The following is a 22,421-nucleotide window of genomic DNA, read 5'->3' on the forward strand; positions in this document are numbered from 1 at the left end:
ACACACACACACACACACACACTCCTACTCCTTATTTTCTTACAGCATCCCTGGCAGCAGTTTAAATTCCTGGAGGGGATGGAGCAACCTTCTCATTGCAGAGGGGAGGAGAAAGAGCAGAAAGGCTCAGGTTGCTGCCCTCCGAGGGGCGGATGTCGGAGGCAGGGTGGTAGGTTTATAGGGAGCAGCTGCAGCAGCTTGGGAAGGAATTCCGATTTCACCTTGGATTCTCGTCTCCACTCCCAGCTGCAAGTAAGTGGAAATCTAGAAATGGATTCAGTTGGCATGTGGGGAAAGGGGAATTCAAATAGAGTGACTAAATTAGAGTATTATTATTATTATTATTATTATTATTATTATTATTATTATATTTCAAAATCTAGACGTGGCAAGTTCATGCAGAGCCCCTGGCGGTGGCATCTTAAATGAGAAGTGTGTGAAGATGGAGCACTTTCTCTCTCCCTCTCTCTCTCTCTCTCTCTCTCTCTCTCCGAGTGGCCTCACTCCTGCGTCTTTAACAGCGGGAATTTACCGCACGGAAATTTAGCAGGGAAAGCTGTTGCTTTCGCTGCATCTCCATGCCAGCAAGAGCGTCACCTGTTAAATGCTGCATTGCTTTAAAAAAAAAAAAAAACAGCTTTACACTTTTTTTATGAAGCAAACCTAAGAATATGAGACCGAGCAAAAGTACAGGATTGTGTGTGGGGGCAAACAGATGGGACTAGAGACTCAGAAGACGGGAGCAAGGTTCAGAAAGTTTAGTGGGCAGAGGGAGGTGGCAATGAAGTACGGCCCTAAGAGAGCTTTTTGCCTCATTTTTCCAAGTGGTTGATTTAGCCTTTGCCACTAACAGAGGGTTGCAATTTCCTAGCCGTGGCAGAACACCTGATTTGCATGCATAAAATCCCAGGTTCGATCCACGGCCTCTCCAGGTGAGTCTGGGAACGTCTCCAGCCTGCAACCCTGCGAAGCAGCTGCTAGCCAGTGTATACAATACTGAACCACTGGTATAAAAGGACATACCTGTGTTTTTATGCCTTTAACAGCTGCATGAAGCAGGTGAAGCTTTGACATGCCCCCTCCCCAAAATCGCGGTCGGAAGCTCTTCTAAACCAAGAGCAGACAGCCATGCAAGCGACTCAAATTTATCGTGAGTCATCTAGCTTGGCTGCATTGACTCCTGCCTTTCCTCCTTCCTTAATGGAGACTTCACGCCATCATGAGTTTCATACCAGGCAGAAATTCAACCGGTGATGGATCCTTCCATAACTGCGTTGCTATGCTGGGGGGAAGCTTTGCCTGTCAGCTGGCAAGCTGTGAAACGCACAGGTGCCTCGTCAGGTGACAGGTGGCAATTGTCTTTCTCTGTCCTTCAAGAGAGGAGGCAGAACATCATTCCATTTCTGGGTGGAGGCGGGGAATCAGAGGCGGGACGAGAGGGGGGGTGAAGAAGCACATGAGAAAGAAAAAGAAGCCATTTGCAGCGTTGTTGAGAATTTTAAATGTGTATTGAACCTGGTAAAGGTGCCGAAGATTTCTGCTGCAAGGGTTGCCAACTCTCTCTTCTTTTAAACCAGTCCCTGCCCCTATGCCTCTTACGGTGCTTCCAGACTGTTGCTAGTTCTGGGTGGGGTTTGATAACATACCAGCAAACTCAGGCTGCACGACTGAAGTTAATCTTGTGCAACAAACTGACTTCTCAAAACTGGACTTCTTGCTGGAAGGAAAGTAATGGGGAAAGCCCTGGGAAGTGTGAAGTGATATAGCTGGCTGGATGCAATGTCATCTGACCTCCCTGCAGGCAAATCAGAATGAATGCTCAATGAACAGCTGAGGGCATCGAAGCTCCACACAAATTTTGTGGGAACAGGTCAGGATTACTTAGTCATGTGGGGGCAACCTTAGGCACAGTCATCAGGCAGCACGTGAGCATTTCGACATCATTGTCACAGTTATTAACCAGCTCCACCTATATATGTCCTTGTTTTCTTCCTTCCTTTTTTCCTCCAGGAACTCTAAGATCATCCAACACCATGCAGCTTGCGGTTTCTGTTGCAGTGGTCCTCATGGCTTTGTTTGTTGTGACAGGTAGGAGCCGAAACCCTTTTCTTAGCTCATTATGCAGCGCCACCAATGCGACTGGAACAGGCTAGACTGCATCTATTCTCTTCCACGGGCTAATTTGGAAACTCTAGTTACGCAGGTTTGGCAAAGGATCCTTGCCACACCTTCCTGCTCCTGGACCTTTCCCAGGGCCCAAAATAAGCCCCTCCCTCTGACAGCTGTTCCCATTTGACATGTCTGTGCAGATCCTATCACTGCAGCCGGGCAACATATATGTTTTTCCTCATATGAAAGCACCAACACTTTTTTTTTCCTGGCCAGAGAACATTTGGCTTCCCATCAGTGCAGCTGGCCAAGTTTGTGGGCAGGATCTGCGTTAGGCACTGATGTTCAGTGGGTGTGAGTCTTGGAAGCAACAGAGTCTTAAAAATAAGAGGGGGAGGTGGGCTGGACGTGATCTGGAGAGTTTTAGCAAAGTCACTTAAATAATGAGAAAAGGCTTGGTAAAACTTTACTGAGGAAAACAGAACAAAACACTGTGTAATTTGAGGAGAAAGAACTAGAGAGAGGGTGTTTTTTGTGGCAGTGGGGTCTTTCTTAGTTCAGGCCTTGTGCAGGGCAGGAAGACCTTCAGATGAACATACAGAGGAAAGCTCCTTCAGAACTTCGCAGCCAATCAAAGCATGTGCTGTCTCAGCAAAGAGCATGCCACTATGTTTAGTTGCTAAGCAACACCTCCACTTTGGCTTGCTTGCTAACATCAGAATTAACCCTTAAGTTGCAAACTGAACGATCCCTGCTGTTGCATGTCTCTAACAGATAGCAAGAGGAACCTCAGAGATCGCAGGTTTAAAGAAATAAAAATCAAGATCACTTCCCGTTTTGAAGTTTTGTGGTGTGAGCTTTATGAGAGGAATCCTGTTTGTTTCATGAATCAAAACACATAGGCTGCAATCCAACCTCCCCCTTATGCTCGACTGTCATGGGTTTAGAAAGAGCAGAGGGGTCCCATGCTCTCTCTCTCTCTCTTCCAGGGGAGAAAACTAGACCATAGAGGTAGCAGCCATAGCACACCACTTTGCTTCCCTTGGGGTAATGCAGCAGCCCCATGGCCCAATGCCAAAGGCTTAATGGTTGATACCTTAACCCTGGTTAAGAGTTTGGGAGAGGTCAGGCACTGCCTCTTGTCTCCTTCTCAGCCTCCCTTCCCTTGTCAGCCTTAACCATGGCTCAGCTTTACATCTGCACCAACTGTAACCTAGGTTGGGGCTTCCTGGTGCTACGTGTTGTCTCAGTCGATTGCATGTTCTGCCTCTCCTCTCTCCCCACCCCCCCTTTCCTTGTGGTTATTTTCCATATTTGCCCACACCAAATGCAGGTGTTCATCCCCCAATCTGTGCATCTTAAAAAGAAATAGAGGAGGCATCTCTCTTTAATGCTACGGTGGCTCAGAGTTGTAGGTGCACATGTGTGTTTTGCCAGTACAGAAGCAATTGCTTCGCCCCTACAGTGCAGGTTGCCCTTTTTATATTTCTGTTTTGTCCTTTACATTCCCCTCTCCCTTTGCTTATTGTTCCCAACAGTCGTTGATTTTAAACTAGGGCATGGAAATTAAAAAAGTGTGGGTTTCTTTTACTATGTGGGCAGGATACGTTCTCCCTTACTTTTTAATTTAGGTAACTTTATGCATCCTTTTGTTGTGCGGGGGGGGGGGGGGAGAAATCTGCTTTTCGTTATCATGCAAAAAAATGGGGTTCAATTGGCTGTAATTTGTATTTTACGTCAGACTTCTTCATAATAGGTTGGAGCCATATAATTGGAAATATATGAATATTTTGTCTGATAGCTGACTGTGTAAAGTGGCATGAGAGAGTTCAATCTCTCCGTTATCACCTTTTCAGCCATTAGGAAGGTTTGAGATGCCTTCAAACTGGCGAGAATCAAAATTTATATGGAAATTGTTGAAAGTTAAGAACAGGAATACTAGCAATATATCACAGCTTCTGTAGCCTACGTATAGTAGGGGTATTAAAAACGAGAGTCGTCACGGGAATCCGTAGTTAAAAGTAGAAGTTGGCAGATGTGTCCTCTTTTTTGCTCTTCAAAATATGGCAGCCCTAACTAACCGAGGTTAGTTTTTTAACAGTTTTGCATACCCTGGTTCAATTGAAACTTGGTTCAACCGTGCAAGGAGGGCAGTCGGGGCATACTGCAAAACCAGATATGTTTAGTTTCCAAGCTGTGCAATCCATTTCTCACTGTCTTCGCTGTTCTCTTTGCTTTCTCCAAGCCTCCACTGAGGTTGGGCCGACAGAGCCGACCCTGTCTCAAAAATTCGAGAACTTCCAGCGTAATGTTCAGACTTTTATTGGCAACGCTGGAGAGAAGACCAAAACAGTTCTCCAGGACATCCACAACAGTGAGCCAATCACCAAAGCCAGGTGAATATCTGGCGGCTTCCTTGAGAGGCCTGAAACCCAGGGCTGTGTGCACACAGAATTCTCCCCCCCCCCCAAAAAAAAGATTTCTGAGCACTGCAGTTTGTTAATGGTTGCTGGGAATTCTAACTCTGTGAGGGGGTAAACTACAGTGCCCATGTTGTTGTTCAGTCGTGTCCGACTCTCCATGACCCCATGGACCAGAGCACGCCAGGCACGCCTATCATCCACTGCCTCCCACAGTTTGGCCAAACTCATGCCAGTAGCTTCGAGAACACTGTCCAACCATCTCATCCTCTGTCGTCCCCTTCTCCTTGTGCCCTCCATCTTTCCCAACATCAGGGTCTTTTCTAGGGAGTCTTCTCATGAGGTGGCCAAAGTGCTGGAGCCTCAACTTCAGGATCTGTCCTCCCAGTGCCCATAGGGTGGGCAAAAATTCAGGGAGGGGAAGCCACCTACCTTGGCAACTTCTGAGAAGCGTGGAGCAGACAGAGTTTTGCGTGCCGCAGAGCCTGCCCTGAGCCCCCTAGCCTGGCAAAATGTCTTGCCTAAACTACTTAGAAAGCAGGGTGAGAAGCTCCAACAACCAGAAGTCATTCTCCTCGATGAATCTGAGTTATGACTTTTCAGCAATTCCCATTAAGGCCCAGAAGGAACCCGAAAGCTCCTGTGGGTTGTAGCTTAGTGGCCCTGCATGCAGAAGGTTCGATACCTGGCATTTCCAGAGAAAGGCTAGGAATGCCCACTATCTGAAGCCCCGGAGAACCTCTCCCAGTCAGAGTAGACCATATTGAACTAGAAGATGGACCGAGATTCAGGCTAAATATAAGGCGGGCTCTTATACCGGTCTTTCCTCTCTCAGAGTGCAAAGTTGGTCTCCAACTGGATTCCGGCTAGATTGGCTAGAAGGCACCAGGCCCTGCATTTCTGGGGGTGGTGGGGTGGTTTACAAAGGAAAGGGGGCTACTACTGTGGAAGTGAAGGGTCTGCAGAGAGCAACATCTTTCCCCAATCTTGACGGGTATTCAAGAGAAACATCAGTTTCTCCCAGCCACCAGCAGGTGGAGAAAGCAGAGCGGGACAGAACGCGGGAGGGCAAAAAGGCACTCTCCCCAGTCACTGCCACTTTCCTATGTCAGCTAGAAATTTGTTTTATAAACCCTTGGGGGACTGGTGACGATACAGATGCTCCCCGCTGGGGCCCCCTGCCCCCAGAATGCCTCCCTCTGAAGAAGGACCCCGCTCACCTCAGAATAAGGTAGAGAAGGGGGCAAGGCAGATTTCAGGAGGCACTGCATTAGAGGCAGCAGAACTGTTTAACAGCAAATTGGGGGGGAGGAGGGGTAGCGTGGGGGATGGGAGGGGGGATGGTGCCCCCCCCCTCGAGCAAGTGCCGTGTCTTGCAAAGACCCTGGAGAGGGCGGCAGGGCTTCTTCACTGTTGCCTTTTCCTGTTGGCAGGAACTGGCTCTCTGAAAGATTCCAGCAGGTGAAGGACAAAGTCAAGGCGACGTTTTCCAGCGAGGGATCTGACTGAATCCATCCCTTCCCCACCATCGCACACCTCTGATTGGAAGGATGTTCTGCATATGACTCTCCACCGCCAGCAGGTTGCAGTGGAGGAACATCTATTTCTCTCCAGGTGCAGGAAAATCTGGAAGGAGGAGGACGCAGGGCTGCATGGCCACACCTCTCCCTCGGCTCCTTCATTTTCTATTTTTTTGTTACGCATTTATTGAAATCATTTATTACCCTCAAATAAACAGAAGATTCCTCACTCTGTAATCTCAATTATTATTGCAATTGTTATCTGTTTATTGGTTAGGTTTTCTTCCAAAGGTTTCATCACGGGGCAGGAAGAATTGTGATTTGGGTTCCTTCCCCTTCCGAGTTCTCAAGCAATTTCCTGAAGCTGCCCCCCCCCCAGCAAAACTATTTCCCCCCCCCCCCTTGCAGGACATTTCATGTGTGTTCAGATTTTCACACGGTCAGACTCGGAAGTTGTTTTGAGCTTCAGAGGACCCACCCCCATCTCACAAAACAACTTTGCAAGTCGCAGGAGTGAATTCTCAAAGAAAATTGCACCATCTCAGCCTTCTGCAGCTCCTTGAATCTTCTCCTCTGCTCTTCTCTGTTTCTAGAACAAATGATTCTCTCTCACGCACAGAGAGAATATCCAACATAGATATATGGCCCTGCTGGACATTTCGAGTTCCCTACCCAAGGCATAGACCTTTTTAAAGGTGCTGAGATTGCAGGAGAGGTTTCATCTCAAGTTATTTTGTGCTGTCGCCGCATTGGACATCCCAAAGTATCTCCTCTCCGCTGTAGAAAGGAAGACACAAATTTTGATCCCAATAAGCAGGAGAAAGGGGAGGGTGTTTGAGGGGACTGGTGGGTGCAGTGTGTGTTTGTGTGTGTGTGTGTGTGTGTGTGTGTGTGTGTTTTACTGATGAGCACCATCAGTACCAAACCAAACTGGTTTCTCGCTCTCCTTTGCATTGCAAAGTTTATGGGGCTGTCACCTCGATCCTGGAATAAGTGTCTTTTCAACGCTCTTCAAGCCCACGTGGAATCAGGGCAACATTTCCTGAACTACTGTGTGTCTTGCTCTCCTTCTGGGTGGAAAGGTGAGATTCAGAAAAGGGGAAATGAGTAAATAACACAGACAAGTGATCGCCCACAATTGGAAGGTTGCCAACTTCTTTTCTTTTCTGAAACAAACGTTGCAGCTACAGGAATCAGGGGAAGTTCATACTTCCCGTAACGCTGGGTGAAAAGCTACATTTGCTCATGTCTTGAGATCAAACTGCTGTGTAAAGGAGGAGGCTTAAATAGCTTTATTTTTTTTCCCTGGTCAGCTGGCAACATTATAATAATAATAGTAATAAAATCTGAGAATGGTTGTTAATATCTGAAAAATAAATGTGTCTGGGCTGCCTGGAAGCCACATTGCTTGGAGGAGAAAGTTTTGCCCCCAATCCCTGAAATGTGTTTCTCCCGAGGGAAGCATATTATGGCCTTTGTCAACCTGGTGCCTTCCAGATGTTTTTGGACTACAACTCCCATCAGCTCCAGCTGATGGGAGTTGTAGTCCAAAACATCTGGAAGTCACCAGGTTGACAAAGCCTGACATACTGGGTGCTCACAAGCAGCCCCTGTTGTTATACTCCCATCACATGTTCCGGGGTTGATTGATAGTGCTCAGAAAGGAGTATTTATCCTGAGACTCAGAGGAAGCCACACTGATGGATCTTAGTTATAAACTAGCATTGTCTTCTCCTCCCCACAACCAAGTCCCCTGGCTGGAGCCCAGAGATTTCCTCTGCTTATGAGAGGTGTGGGGGTGGTTGTTTTTTTAAGCTCCCCCAGAATAAAGTTGGTTGATCAGTGACCGGGGACAAACATTGCACAAGGCCTAAGCAAACTGTCCTTGTCACCCCAAGCTCTGCCTGCTCATCACTTTGCATCCTTGAATAAACAGCCCTTTGGACTTGCAGCCCTACCAGGCCTTGCCCACTGTTGGGGGAGGCGATCGCCGGGTGTGGCGGGTTAGGGGGGAAGGCCTTGTTCCACTGCTTCTGGTTCAGCCAGTGCATTCACACAACTACTTTCCACGTTGTGTATACACAGAGAGAGAAAAGTTATGCCCAACCTACATCTTCGTGGAATTTCTCCAGGGAGGCTCCTGTGTTGTATTCAGGCATAGTTAACACTTTGCTGCTGCGGATAGAACATAGCTTTCAACTTTTCCCTTTTCTTGCGAGGAATCCTATTCGGAATAAGGGAATTTCCCTTAAAAAAGGGAAAAGTTGACAGCTATGGGATAGAATCATGGAACCGTAGAGTTACAAGGGACCTCAAGGGTCAACTAGTTCAACCTTCTGTACTGCATTTGTCCAATGTGAGACTTGAACCCACAGCCCTGAGATTAAGCATCTCATGCTCTACTGACTGAGATATCCACCAGGGCAAGATGGTACGTGAGCCCAATTCCTCATTCAGAATAATCCCACTGGATTTATGCATCTTATCTCAACACCAAGGCAGCCATGTTCAGCGAGGCCTATCTCCTCCTAGAAAAGTGCCCATCAGAGCCTTCGCTGTTCCATCTGAAATCACTACAAATTGTTGTGGACCAGCCCACAAGCGAGGTCCCACTTAAAGAAGAATGGCAACTTAAACTGATGGAATATGTGCAGCTTGCAGACCTAAATTATAGAATAAGAGAACAAGAAAAACATACGCTGAAAGAAGACTGGAAAATGTTTATTGAATATATGAGGGGAAATTGTGTACGCTTGAAAACATTGGCAGCATTAAGATAAATTCAACAGTGTAAGTAAGTTTTGATGGATGTAATAATGGAATAGTGAATGGTTTAGTTTATGTAAAATATGCAGGGTTCATTGAATACATACTTAGGTTACAAAGATATAAACTATATATTAGATATTTGTTGTTGTTGTTCAGTTGTTCAGTCGTGTCCGACTCTTCGTGACCCCATGGACCAGAGCACGCCAGGCACTCCTGTCTCCCACTGCCTCCCACAGTTTCGCCAAACTCATGTTAGTTGCTTCGAGAACACTGTCCAACCATCTCATCCTCTGTCGTCCCCTTCTCCTTGTGCCCTCCATCTTTCCAAACATCAGGGTCTTTTCCAGGGAGTCTTCTCTTCTCATGAGGTGGCCAAAGTACTGGAGCCTCAACTTCAGGATTTGTCCTTCTAGTGAGCACTCAGGGCCGATTTCCTTGAGAATGGATAGGTTTGATCTTCTTGCAGTCCATGGGACTCTCAAGAGTCTCCTCCAGCACCATAATTCAAAAGCATCAATTCTTCGGCGATCAGCCTTCTTGATGGTCCAGCTCTCACTTCCGTACATTACTACTGGGAAAACCATAGCTTTAACTATACGGACCTTTGTCGGCAAGGTGATGTCTTTGCTTTTTAAGATGCTGTCTAGGTTTGTCATTGCTTTCCTCCCAAGAAGCAGGCGTCTTCTAATATTAGATATTAGTGAGTCCTAAATAGACTCCATCAGAGCATTTACTACTTAACAATTCTATCAGCAGCAGCCTAACCGACCAACGGACCAAACTGACTGTCACATAGAGGCAGTTAGTCCTCTCTTAGGATGTTGGATGTGACTGACATATCCCACAATTAGTCACAATGCATGGCAATCCTGTAGTTTCTTGACAAATCCTGTTGCTCGATGCAGGCTTTCCCCTCAGACCAGCTTCAATCCAATTAGAAAACCAGAAGCAGTGATGTGAACACACCCAATACCCCTCAACTGTCCTGGAAAAACTGTGTCATCCATATTTTCCTCCAGAGAACATGGTGGCCATTTTGGGCACGCCACAGTTCCCCCTTCCCACAATCTCAGGGGGAACCGTGGCACAAAATCACAAGAGATCACAGCGCCCAAAAAGGACCCCTGTGCTCTCATGAGAAACGAATGGAAATATGGCATCCCCGAATACAGTGTCCCAGTTTTTCCCTTTGACACGTTTTCCCTCAAATGACGTGAGTTTTTCCCTCTGATGAAAATTTTTGTTCATTTCCTACCCAAAGAAGGGCGAATGCCACAACCACTTCACCAATAAGACACAGCACACGCCTTCTCCACCATCCTTAGAAAACCCCTTAATCTCGTTTTTATTTTATTTTATTCTTTGGCAGATTTATAGAAAGAGAAACACACACCAATAAATAAATTTAAGATTAGGGCAGAATTAGATGCAGACACACAAGGCATCTTTTTTTAAAACACACACACACACACACACACACACACACACACACACCAAGACTCCTTGTGCTCCGCTCCCCCTTTCTTCCCACCCAGGGCAGCCCTGCCCTCTGCCTGCCCCTCAGAGCTGGTGCAACAACATAGGGCTGGGCCTCAGGGGGAAGGCTGGCAGCAGCAACCATGGAGAGGCAACAGGATGTTCCCTCGCCGCTGCTACTGGCATCGTCATCACTTGGGACAAGCGCCGGCTCTTTCTGCTCCCAGACCTCAGTGCTGGCAGGGGAAATAAGGACCTTCTGGGATCAAATCAGAAGCAGGGATGGCTTTTGTAATTCCAGGACTGTCCCTGGAAAATCGGGACCCTTGGAGGTCCTGTGTATCAGGTGAAGACATCCCTGCCTCCAGTGACCTCACTGCATTTTAAGCTGCTAATATGGAGGGCTGGTTCCATACGGATTAAGCCAATCCCTGGGTGGCTGCCAGTGGCTAATAGCCCCTGTTGGGGGCAGTATGCCTCTAGGTACCAGTTTCTGGGAATCCCAAGATGGGGAGAGCGCTGTTGCACTCCTAGAGGGGCCTCCAAAGGCATCTATCTGACCACTGTGAGAACGGGACGTCGGACTAGATCAGTGCTTCCCAAACTTGGGTCTCCAGTGGTTTTTGGACTACAACTCCCATCATCCCTAGCTAGCAGGGCCAGTGGTACAAATAATAAATTATTATTATTATTATTATTATTATTATTATTATTATTATTATTATTAGTTCAAAAAACAGCTGGAGACCCAAGTTTGGGAAACACTGGGCTAGATGGACCTTTGGCCTGATCCAGAAGGGCTCTACTTCATGTCCTAAACTCTTGGGGCTCCAAAGTTGGTAATGGATGGGAGAACTTTATCAACTCTTCTTCAGCTGAGCCCCCCAGCCTGCTGGCTCACAAAGGCGAATATTCGCTGGAAACTCTCATCCATCGGTGTTGCAGCTCAGACCTGTTTGCTTGAACTTTGGACACGTCAGGGGATGTGCCGTTTGGCCAGAGGATTGTGGGAGAAGGTGGGGGAAGAGGGCTGTGGGTGCAAGAGCGCCGCCTCATATAAATGTGCGGTGGCTAATTCTGGGAACAGGGAAGGGTAACACAGACGACGGCGGCTGCAGAGAGTGAGTGTGCTTGTCTACTCAGGGGCTTAACTCTGCGGCCATCTTCCTTGTAGCTTTGGAAAGACCAACAGGTGCCAGGTTTGACAAGGGAAATGGGGGAGAAAAGCCGTCGGCGTGTTTGGCCCTTGCACCCATGCGACAGATGAGGAAGTTGAGGCCACGCCAGGACCCAACGGGGAGATCCACCACAATAAGAATGTGCTCCTTTGAGACCCAGGGACCAATGCCAGGGGAGGGGGAGTGTTGCAGAATTTAGGAACTGGTGTTATAATTCCCCCAACTTTAAAAAAAAAAAGTTGTCTGTTATCCTTGGATGCCTTGCCCACAGTCCATTTACATTTTTGCATATCTGAGAACAAGATAGGAAATGTGACTGTGCGATGCAATGGCCTCCGAGAGGAAACCAAACAGGCCTTTTGGAATTCTTGTTCTAAGGAGGTCAAGGGCTGACCTCTGATTCCGAAACGGGAAGAAGCGTTGTCCCTAATGGGCTCTGTTTACTGTTTACCTGTATATCTTCTGTGCTTAGTTTTAGGTCTCCCTAACAGCAAAGAAGAAGGAACGCGGCAATTTAAACTGAGAGGTAAGTCTCCATTTCTACTAGCCGCCGTATTTCATAGAATCATAGAATTGTAGAGCTGGAAGGGACCCCCCACCCCCAAGGGTCATGTAGTCCAACCCCCTGCGGTGCAGGAATCTCACCTAGATCTTGTGGGAGTCTGTTCCACCGGACATGCTCTTGTGGCTTTAACGTGTTTCCATGCAGAAACAAAGCAAGTAAAGGTACCCCTGACCATTAGGTCCAGTCGTGTCCGACTCTGGGGTTGCGGCGCTCATCTCACGTTACTGGCCGAGGGAGCCGGCGTATAGCTTCTGGGTCATGTGGCCCGCGTTTCCCACTAAATATATAATGCCAGGGAGAGCTTCACCTGCTTAATCCCTGCATCTCGGACAGATGTCAGAGATACAAAAGGCAGAGGTTATTGAAAAGTCTGCAGCCCTTCCTGCAGGGCTGGGGGATTTATGGCCTATCAGATGCCTTGTTGGACTCCAACCCCCATGAGCCCCAGCCAGCATGGCCAATGGTCAGGTATGATGGGAGTTGTAGTCCAGTAGCATCTGAAGATGTTCCCCACCTCGGCTTTACTGGATGGCAGCATTCAGCATTATACCTCGAAATGTGTACTGTGAATGTGATTTATGGTAGCTTCATTAAGCACATAAGAAGATTAATTGGATCAGGTCGAAATGTTCTAGTCCAGCATCCTGTTCTTTTAGGACCAATAAAATTGTTGTTTTCATTTTCTACACTGGTTTATATATTTTAAAAAATAAATAAATCTCAAAGCGGTTTACAACCTCCGCTGGAATGTCAAATAAAACAATCCAGCATAGTACGAAAAACTATGGTAGAAATGGATTCTTTTTTTAAAAAAAAAAAAAACAAATAGAGAAAATTAAAGGAAGCGGTTGAAAAGAAAAAAAGATTGACAATGGTAACCACAGAACAACGGAGGGAACTTGAAACATTCAGGGAATCCTAAATGAGGCTGTTGGTGTTTAATGTTTGAATTTAAATTTGTAACGTAAAATCCAATAGAATTTTTTTTTTAAAAAAAAAACCAATCCAGAATAAAGCATTGCAAAAGAAAATCAGATATAAAGTATACATTCAAGACGATGCAAATCAACAAGTAAGCTTAAAATACCATCTGAAAGATTTCAAAATAAGACGTTGCAAAGGAGGTCACTGCAGAATGCACATTACCCTGCAAGCAGGACCAGAATGCAACAGCAGCTGTCCCCACTTGTCAATCAATCAATCAATCAATCAATCAATACTGCAGGGTAGAAAAATGTCTCCCAACCGTGTTGTTCTATTGCCAGAGTTGTTTGCCTTCCATCAACAAAAGCAAAATGTTTTTGTGTGTGTGATGAATCTGCTCATTTGGCTGAATTAAACTTAAAAACCCCGAACAGTGCAAACCTCCCTCCTAGCACAGAGGATGAGAAAGGACTGTGTTTTATCTGGCAATGTTTTATTTGTGAGATTCAAAATGTTTCAGCAAACACATATCATGGCCGTTGGGTCGGCAACGCCAGGGACTCCGCAGTAAGTGGATAGGGATGAATAAGATATCGATTGCCATCTTGTGCCCTGCCCTTCATCCACGACCACCACTCCTTTATCCTCACAACGACCCTGTGAGGTGGGTTGCACCGAGAAACAGTGATTGGCCCCGGGTCATTCTGTGAACTTCATAGCATTTGAAATGTATCTCCACAGTCTAGTTCCAGCACCGGCTCTCTCTCTCTTTTTTTAAGTAAAATAAAAATAATAGAATCATAGAGTTGGAAGGGACCACAAGGGTCATCTAGTCCAGCCCCCTGCAATGTATGATTATTTTGCCCAACGTGGGGCTCAAACTCATGACCCTGAGATCAAGAGTCTCGCACTTAACCGACTGAGCTGCAGGGGGGAGGATTTATTTTGGCTGGGAAACCGCAGAACCAGCTATATCCCGCGAGGGGCTCAGCTTTGCCTGTTTCCTAACTCGGTTTACCAAAGTGAATGTTTGTGTTTTGACATCCTAGGCAGCGGTTGTGAAAATGGATCTGAAACTTGTGGCCGTGTCGATCCTGTTGGTGCTATTCTGCTCAGGCAAGTTTCCTCCGATTGCCGATTTGAGAAGGCATGTCTGTATGTGGGTGTCTGTACACTGAAAGCGCACGCACCCAAATTGCTGGGATTTGTAGTTTGTTAAGGCTGCTGGGAACCGTAGCTCGGTGAGGGGTGAATCATAAGAACATACGAAGCTGCCAATGGCCCGTCCTAGTCCAGCATCCTGTTCACACAGCGGCCATCCGGATGCCAAACACACAAGCAAGACCTGAACAAAAGAGCATTTCTCCTCCTGTGGCTCCCAGCAGCTGGCAGAGCATAGCTATTTTGGCCAGTAGCCGCTGATAGCCTCTCACCTCCATGAATTGGTCCAATCCTCATTTAAAGCCACCACTGCTTCCTGTGGGACAGAATTCCATAGTTTAACGATGCGCTGTTCCCAGGATGCTTTGGCGGGCGGCGAAAAAGTGTGTGTTAAATGTTTGTGGTGTGCACAACAGTTGGCGACTGTGTTTCGGTCTCCGATAAAGTGGAAATCACGAATGGTTTTATGTTTCGATGTGCAGTGTAAAAGGCAGCTAGGATCAGGCGAAAGGGCCCTCGAACAGGGTACATCCCAAAGGGTTGCAATGAATCCGAAAGCTCCCTGCACTTTTTACCGTTTGTGTGCATTTAAACCCCATTAAGCTGATAAAATGCAGATTTATGTGGAAGGTGGAAATGTCACTGCTTCAGCCTTTTGGTTCTCTTTGCAGGATAAGCTGCACTTCTGAATTTTTTGCACAGTTAAGGTAGAGGGTTGCCATATTTCAAAAAGTAAAAACCAGGGCACCCCAAAATCCTTACATATGGCAACCCTAATTAAGGGTACAGGAGCCCCATCCTCAATTGCAGGTGGTCACCCAACTAGCACCTGTTGAATTGTTGCCTGGGGGGAGGAGTCGGTGGCAACAGTACTATCATATATTCTGAACTATATAATGTGGCAGCTTTAATCAGAATCTGACCATGAGAACGGTTCGTTTTGAAAACATTAACATTTTTTGGAGTGAGACGTGTCTTTTGGCATTAATGACATGCTGAACTGAGACACGTGGAAGTGAAAAACGTGCATTTTAAGCTTTTGGTAAAGCTATAATTTGCCACTAGTCCTCATGGAAATACTATATATTGCCGACGATCTAAATGTAAAAAGCTTGCACCTCATACATCGCTACTTCTTGTAAGAAGGACCAACGCTGCCATTAGGCATACTGAGACAACTGTCTCAGGCTGCAGATGCTCAGGTGATGGGGGGGGGACAATGATGGCAGTTCTTTGGCTGTTCCTCCAGAGCCCCTAGGGATGTGGGTGGCGCTGTGGTCTAAACCATAGAGCCTAGGGCTTGCCGATCAGAAGGTCGGTGGTTCGAATCCCCACAATGGGGTGAGCTCCCGTTGTTCGGTCCCAGCTTCTGCCCACCCAGCAGTTCGAAAGCACATCAAAGTGCAAGTAGATAAATAGGTACCACTCTGGTGGGAAGGTAAATGACGTTTCCATGCGCTGCTCTGGTTCGCCAGAAGCAGCTTAGTCACGCTGGCCACATGACCTGGAAGCAGGGCCGTCTTAAAGGGATCGGCCGCCGTGGCGCGACGATCCCTTGGCGCCCCGGCGTGCCTCCTCTCCGCCCGCCTCCCTCCCGCGCTGGCTGCCCCTCAGGAGGGGGGGGTGGGCGAGCGGGGGATGAGGGGCGTGGTGCTGGAGCGGCGTGGGGCTTTGCGCGCCCTTCCCAGTGCTCCAGCTGGGGCTCCAGAGGGCGGCCGACTTGTAGCTCGCCCGCCAGCGCACGAGCGCCCGCCCGCCCGCCCGTGGGGACGGGGGCGGGTTGGGGAGGGGGCGTCCAGTATGCCGGCGGGCTCGCGGGGGCGCCCCTGGGGGGCCCGGCGCCCTGGCACGCCACGCCACCCTGCCCGTATGACGAGACGGCCCTGCCTGGAAGCTGTCTGCAGACAAACGCCGGCTCCCTGGGCCTATAGAGCGAGATGAGCGCCGCAACCCCAGAGTCATCCGCGACTGGACCTAATGGTCAGGGGTCCCTTTACCTTTTACCAGGGCCCCTGGCCATTCCTCCCCATTGAGGGATATGGGCCCGTCCATACCTTGACTTAATATGGATTGCCAATTCCTTGCATCTCCTTGAATTCCTCCCCCCTTCTCCATGTCACACTTTCTCCTCCTTCTTAAATCCGGAGATTCCTTTGGCTTTGAAAATCCGGAGAACTACACCGATTGCATGGGGAATCTCCAGATTTACGGAAGAGAGGGCAGCAGCGGCAGCTGGAAGCGAACGCCACAGTGGAATGACCGCTGTCCCATCAAAACCGGAGGGAGCCCTTTGCGTGGCTGCTCGTGGCGCCCCAATCCCTGTGACAACGGCAGAAGTTCCTGGTCCGTCTCCCCACGTCACAACCCTTTGAGGTTCCCTCCAAACCTCAGTCCAAGTGAACCTATCTGTGGCGGAAGGAGGCGGAGCTCTTCGTGCAGTTGAAAGGGGCGGAGCCTACCTGGGAGCGCACAGTCAGCTCCAGAGCTTCGCCCACCCTCCCCTCCCTTTGTTTAATGCTCTTTTATTACAGGTTTACTTCTTTTACGGGTTTGCGGGCACTGCTACGGTCTTAGGATGGTTGCTCTTAAGGGACCGGGAAGGAATTTCCCTGCATTGGCAGGTTTTGCCTTCCCCTTGGCAGATGGCACAACTAAATGGGGTGTGGGTGTGGCAGTGCCATATTTACGTATAAGCTAAACAAGCTATAGCTTAGGGCCCCACTCTCTTGGGCCCCCCAAAAAAATTAAAGGGGAAAAAACCCCTGGATGTACATTTCCAAAATATAAGATAAAAAACAAATAGAATAAAACCTACATACAGCAACAGTGTTTTGTGTTGTTGTAGGCTCCGATGATGTAAGTAATGGGCCCCGCCTGCTAGCCTGCTCTCTAAAATATCACTGTTTTGCTCATTTCTATATATAGGGTGCCTACATTCTGCATGGACTGGTTGCATGGCAACATGTGCAAATGGCTTGAGATACCTATCAGGTCCATAAATTACCATATAGCATATATTAAACACAAAAAACAACGACAATTTGTTGTTGACAAAGGACAGCTGGTAAAGGGCCCCATTACCTTCAGTAGCTTAGGGCCTCATCAAACCTAAATCTGGCCCTGAAGTGGTGATGCACGCCCCCACAGCGGCGATCCCAGGGTTCCCTGTTAAAGGGGCTGAGTCGGAGGGGAGTCACTGGCCATACGCTGAAAGGTTGTCAGTGCACTCCCCAGTGTTGTGGTGAAATGGGGGCGGGCACCCTGCGTAAACAAATGTCTTCCAGAGCCAGCCCACTTCCCAGACAGATATGATTACCCTGATGTGCCTCAAATCAGGGAGCCAGCATGGTGTAGTGGTTAAGAGCGGTGGACTTGTAATCTGGTGAACTGGGTTCGCGTCTCCGCTCCTCCACATGCAGCTGCTGGGTGACCTTGGGCTAGTCACACTTCTCTCAAGTCTCTCGGCCTCACTCACCTCACAGAGTGTTTGTTGTGGGGGAGGAAGGGAAAAGGAGATTGTTAGCCGCTTTGAGACTCCTTAAGGGGAGTGAAAGGCGGGATACCAAGTCCAAACTCCTCTTCTTCTTCAGATCCCTGGCTGGGGACTGGGAGGAATACACGCCCAATGCCTAAGCCAAGGTCTTCCTAAATCTGAAAGTTTATTTTTTTTTTATGAAGAATTTATTGGTATTTTTCAGAACAAAGAATCCCACACCCACATCAACCTAAACCATCACCCACCCACATTAATATAAAACAAATACTAACACAAACATATACATAACAAGATTCTTTTCCTTATCCAAATTCATAAAAAAAATTCTTATTTCGAATCTTTTACGGTGACTTCCCCTGCCTTTTCTGCTTCGGTTCCAAATACAAAAACTATTTTAATAACTTCATCTCTCAAAAAAAAAATTAAATTCTATAAAGCAAAAATCTAAACAAATCTCTTAAAATCTTGTTTTCACATTACGGTTATATCTCACTTCTTCTTGTCTTCCATTTGCAATTATATCTTACCTCTTCTCTTGAGCAAAATCATATCAAATTGTGAACTTCATAGTAATTAATAACAATACATTCTTAAAATCTTAGTCTTATATCTTATCAAAACTAACTTCTTTTTCCCATTAAACTGCTGCTAATAACAAAAAAAATTCCAAATATCCCCTTACTTCTTAAAACAAAAAGATCTTAGTATCTTAACCCCCTGATTTCAGTTCCATAACCAATCAATTATATTTTACCCTTAATACATTTCACCCTATCCCCCCTCTGTCCACTATCTTTCTCCGCCTTGCACTGGAACCACTTCTCAGAGTGTCCTTTTTTCTCAAAAGTCCATAGATCCAAACAAAGTCCATAACAATCCTTGCCTCGAGCATCCGGGTACACAATCGATCTTCTTCCAGCTTCTCCAATTTAATATTGTATTCTTCTTCCATCTGTAGGTATCTAAATTTTTGGTCCCTCACTCCCGAGCTCTCACCTCGGGGGTTGGATATAGCAATTTTCTCCGTCCCGGGTCTGCCACCCCCAAGGGACGGTTCTTGTCGAAGCCGCCATGCCATCTCAGACAGTTCGTCTATCATCCCCTTCAGCTCTTTGCCAAGGCTTTCTTCAATAGAGTCCAACACCTGGAAGGTCTCCTCCGTAGGCAACACATCTTTTTTCATGCCCACACTCAAGACCCTCAATTTCTCATTAAGTAGTTCCAGATTCAGGAAAATGATCTTTTCCTCCTCTGTTAGTCCAGAGTTCAAAACAAGTTCAAAGACAAAGCCCAACATGGTGGAGACGGGCATAGATATCGAATTTCAGTTTCTATTTCAGTGTTCCTCCATCTTAATACCAGTAATTTTCCTCTCCATCTCAAAGTTTCATCGCCATTTTTCCCGAAACCGGGGCGTAAGAACCACAATTTTAAAGGGAGATATTTTCCATCCTCCTTCCCCAAAGGGAAATCTCAATAGTCTCACTTAGCAAAAAGTCAAAACTTTGTATCCATCATTGTAGCAACAGTCTATCAGTGAAGCGTTATTTTCTTATCTCCGAAGTGAAAGAGGCAGGCTTCCTTTGCCTGTAATCTCCCGGGTCATTAAGTTGTTAAGTCCACAAATTAGTGCAATTAAGTACTCACAATCGCCGGGCTTCAAATCCTTTTAACTTCTGCAGGGAGAACGTTGTCGCTCGTCGCGGCCAGTGCATGCCGCTTCTCCGCCCGGTTGGGGCATTTCCCCTAATGGCCCAGCTCGCATTCCCTTCACCCCCACTCCCCCTTTACAGGGGGAGCGAGGGAAGGGCGCAGAGCTTAGCGGGCCTTGCCGGGGAGCCCGAGGCGCGGGACGCTCTTCCCGCGCCTCACCGGAGCCCCGCTTAGCGGTAGCGGGGCTCCAACCCCCGGGCTGGACTGGTTCGTCTCGGACCAAGACGGAGCCGAGACGACCCACGACCGCCCGCGGCAGCGACCTCGCCGGAAGTCCTAAATCTGAAAGTTTAAATGAAGTTGTGGCCAACTGAATCCCATAACACGTTGGCATGAGTCCTCCATTTCTTCCGGGTGGCTCTTGGGTTTGGGGTGGGGGGTGGGGGTGGTCTCCGCCTGGGCACATAATTAAAGGAGACACGACAAGTTCGCAATCCACGTGAATCCGAGGTATTTCTGACAGGGTACCCCCTAAATTAGCGTACTGCCCTCAGGTGTGCGGGAAGATGTTATCCACATGCCGCCTTTAAAGTAAGATTTCACAGCCAGCCCAGTCACCCTCTGTATACAGAATGGTGGAGGCGCCATCTTGTCATCTGCCTCAGGCAGCAAAATGCCATGGACTGGCCCTGGTCATAAGGGAAGGCCCAAACTGAACACACCGTGGTTTCATTTCCCTTAATGAATTTACGTCTCTCTTTGAACAATAACTTCAAAACAAAAGTCACCGTTTCAATCACCCGAGAAACGCAAACCATAAATAAAGCAATTGGTCCCCAAAATCTTAGCAGTTTACCTTTTTTTCCTTTTCTGTTCGCCTTTTTTGCAGAAGTCTCCAGCTTTCGCGTTCAGAAACGAGAAGCCCAGGAGCCGGAAGTGTTCGCTCAAGTTAAGGAGAAAGTCACAGGCGCCTGGAGTCAAATTTCCAGCACAGCCCAGGGCTGGCTAGAGAAAATCCAAAATCTGGAAGTCACAAAGCCAATAATGTGAGGATAAGGCAGGGGACAACCAGAGAGGAGGTGGGCGGAGGGAGGCTTTCCAATAATTTCTGGTTGTAGCCAGTGTTACTCATACTCAGAGTAGACTCCATGAAACTGATGGACATGACTAACTCAGATCTATTAATTTCAATGGGTCCACTCCGAGTTCAGAACCTATGCAGTGGTACCTCTAGTTACGAACTTTATTCATTCTGGAGGTCCGTTCTTAACCTGAAACGGTTTCTTAACTAGAGGCATGCTTTCGCTAATGGGGCCTCTTGCTGCCACTGCACCGCCGGTACACGATTTCCGTTCTCATCCTGGGGCAAAGATCTCAACTCGAGGTAACTCTTCCAGGTTAGCGGAGTTTGTAACCTGAGGCGTTTCTAACTTGAGGTACCACTGTATTTGCAGAACTATGATACCAATTTAAACCGTCATGGCTTGCCCCAGAGAATCTTGGGAACTGTAGTTTGTTAAGGGTGCCTAGAGTTGTTAGGAGGCCCGCTATTCCCCATCCAGAACTACAGTTCACAGAGTGGTTTCGCAAGTCAATCCCTCTTCCTAGGGAACACTGTAAATTATTGCTCTGTGAGGGGAACAGGGGCTGGGTCTCCTATCAACTCCCAGCACTTTTAACAAACTACATCTCCCAGAGTTCTTTGGAAAAGGGGACCCCGTGAGTGTTTCAAGCGATGTCACTATGCTTTAAATATATATATGGTGTGGATGTGGCCACTGGCTACCCACCTTCAACCCTTCTTTCCTTTATCCTTTTTCCAGAAATATGTACGAAAGCAGCATGTCAAAGATTAGGACCTACACGGACATACTCTCCGACCAAGTTTACCACCTGATGCAAAGTGAGAGTTAATGTCGTCCAGCTTTCTCCCTTCTGCAGAGACTAGTCGCTGAGGCTCGGGGAAGCCTTCGTTTTTTCATACGTTTTGCGTGTAAAGATGCTCCAATGCTTAGGAAATGAATAAAGCTCCTTTCCTGCTGAAGTGCTCATTTGTGAGTCGCATTCTTTCTTTGGGAGGGAGGAAAGTGTTGACATTTCAACCGATGACCTAAAAAAACAAGGAGAGGCATTTCAGGGGTTTTTTTTCTCTCTCTCAGCTCCTCATTTTTCTCCAGTCTCTAGATGAGTTCTCCACACTTCCACATCAGTTTGCATTCTATTTATTTATGTTAAAAGGGCATCGTGGAAATTCACCCGCTTCTCACTGTGAATGTATCCCAACAGACACATTCTTGAATGCAATTTTGTGCGATGGGCACGCAATAAATTGCAACGACAAAACAATAATGACGCCTTTTTTGCGAAGCCATTTTGGCATGCATTATTTTCCTTTTTTAAAAAATAATAATATTTATTAGAAATTTTTTAAACAAAACATCAAAAAACAACAAAAACAATTCAAACAAACAACATTAAAAAAGAAAACATACAAAACATTACAACAACAACAACAAAAGAAGCTATTATTTTAAACAACCTATATTTTCCTCACATCTTAATAGGACTTCCTCCTGTCTCCTCCTACTGCGTCCCTTGCAAATATCTTAAGTAACTTCCCAATTAAACAATATCTAATCTACTTCTAATAACAACAATATTCTTACCTTCTCTTATCACTTACTTAAAAATATAACGATATAACAATTTCTAACTCTATCTCTGGCGTGCATTATTTTCCACCAGCACATGCTTTTTCCTTTTTTTTTTTTTTGCAAACATCAGCGTATTGCATCCTTGTACACATTACCTGGTTCGAGGACTCGCTGCAAAATTCAGGAAAGTGCGCGAAGGATGGTTACGATTTGATTCGCGCAGTGCTTCGGAAAGCACAAGTTAGGTAAGTTCTCCTTTAAATGCAAGCGGACTTTAATTTCTGCCACCCACCAACTTCCCCTCCCTGCCACTCATTCTGTCACCTTAAGAACTTTGGGCAGATATCACGAGGTCAGAGGGAGCTAGAATTCCCAGCATTCTGACTATGCATTTCAACAGGGACAAATGTAAGTTTCTACATTTGAAATCATCAGACACACAAATATAGTATTTTGGGGGGGGGGAGGATCTGTCTCGCCTGCATTGCATGTGAAA

General features: G+C 47.0%; 2 protein-coding genes across 2 annotated transcripts; both read left to right on the top strand.

Moving 5' to 3' along the window:
- Positions 1 to 91: 91 nt before the first annotated feature.
- Positions 92 to 6,286, top strand: LOC117051737 (apolipoprotein C-I-like). Its single transcript, XM_033158374.1, has 4 exons — positions 92 to 252; positions 2,011 to 2,088; positions 4,355 to 4,505; positions 5,963 to 6,286. The coding sequence occupies exons 2-4, from the start codon at positions 2,034 to 2,036 to the stop codon at positions 6,036 to 6,038; spliced, it is 282 nt and encodes a 93-aa protein (XP_033014265.1). The 5' UTR covers positions 92 to 252; positions 2,011 to 2,033; the 3' UTR covers positions 6,039 to 6,286.
- A 5,658-nt stretch (positions 6,287 to 11,944) lies between these two features.
- LOC117051736 (apolipoprotein C-II-like) lies at positions 11,945 to 21,318 on the top strand. Its single transcript, XM_033158372.1, has 4 exons — positions 11,945 to 11,998; positions 14,011 to 14,077; positions 20,161 to 20,317; positions 21,095 to 21,318. Exons 2-4 carry the CDS (start codon positions 14,026 to 14,028, stop codon positions 21,183 to 21,185), a joined length of 300 nt encoding a protein of 99 aa, XP_033014263.1. The 5' UTR covers positions 11,945 to 11,998; positions 14,011 to 14,025; the 3' UTR covers positions 21,186 to 21,318.
- The last annotated feature ends 1,103 nt before the right edge of the window (positions 21,319 to 22,421 follow it).

Source organism: Lacerta agilis, chromosome 8 (assembly GCF_009819535.1).
Source record: "Lacerta agilis isolate rLacAgi1 chromosome 8, rLacAgi1.pri, whole genome shotgun sequence".
NCBI lineage: Eukaryota > Metazoa > Chordata > Lepidosauria > Squamata > Lacertidae > Lacerta > Lacerta agilis.

What these genes read in the sequence shown, in the direction of transcription:
- LOC117051737 (XM_033158374.1), top strand. Translation starts at nt 2,034, where the DNA reads ATGCAGCTTGCGGTTTCTGTTGCAGTGGTCCTCATGGCTTTGTTTGTT. An exon ending in GGCTTTGTTTGTTGTGACAG is followed by an intron (nt 2,089 to 4,354) that starts GTAGGAGCCGAA and finishes GCTTTCTCCAAG; the next exon opens with CCTCCACTGAGGTTGGGCCG. An exon ending in GAGCCAATCACCAAAGCCAG is followed by an intron (nt 4,506 to 5,962) that starts GTGAATATCTGG and finishes TCCTGTTGGCAG; the next exon opens with GAACTGGCTCTCTGAAAGAT.
- LOC117051736 (XM_033158372.1), top strand. Translation starts at nt 14,026, where the DNA reads ATGGATCTGAAACTTGTGGCCGTGTCGATCCTGTTGGTGCTATTCTGC. An exon ending in GTTGGTGCTATTCTGCTCAG is followed by an intron (nt 14,078 to 20,160) that starts GCAAGTTTCCTC and finishes CCTTTTTTGCAG; the next exon opens with AAGTCTCCAGCTTTCGCGTT. An exon ending in GAAGTCACAAAGCCAATAAT is followed by an intron (nt 20,318 to 21,094) that starts GTGAGGATAAGG and finishes TCCTTTTTCCAG; the next exon opens with AAATATGTACGAAAGCAGCA.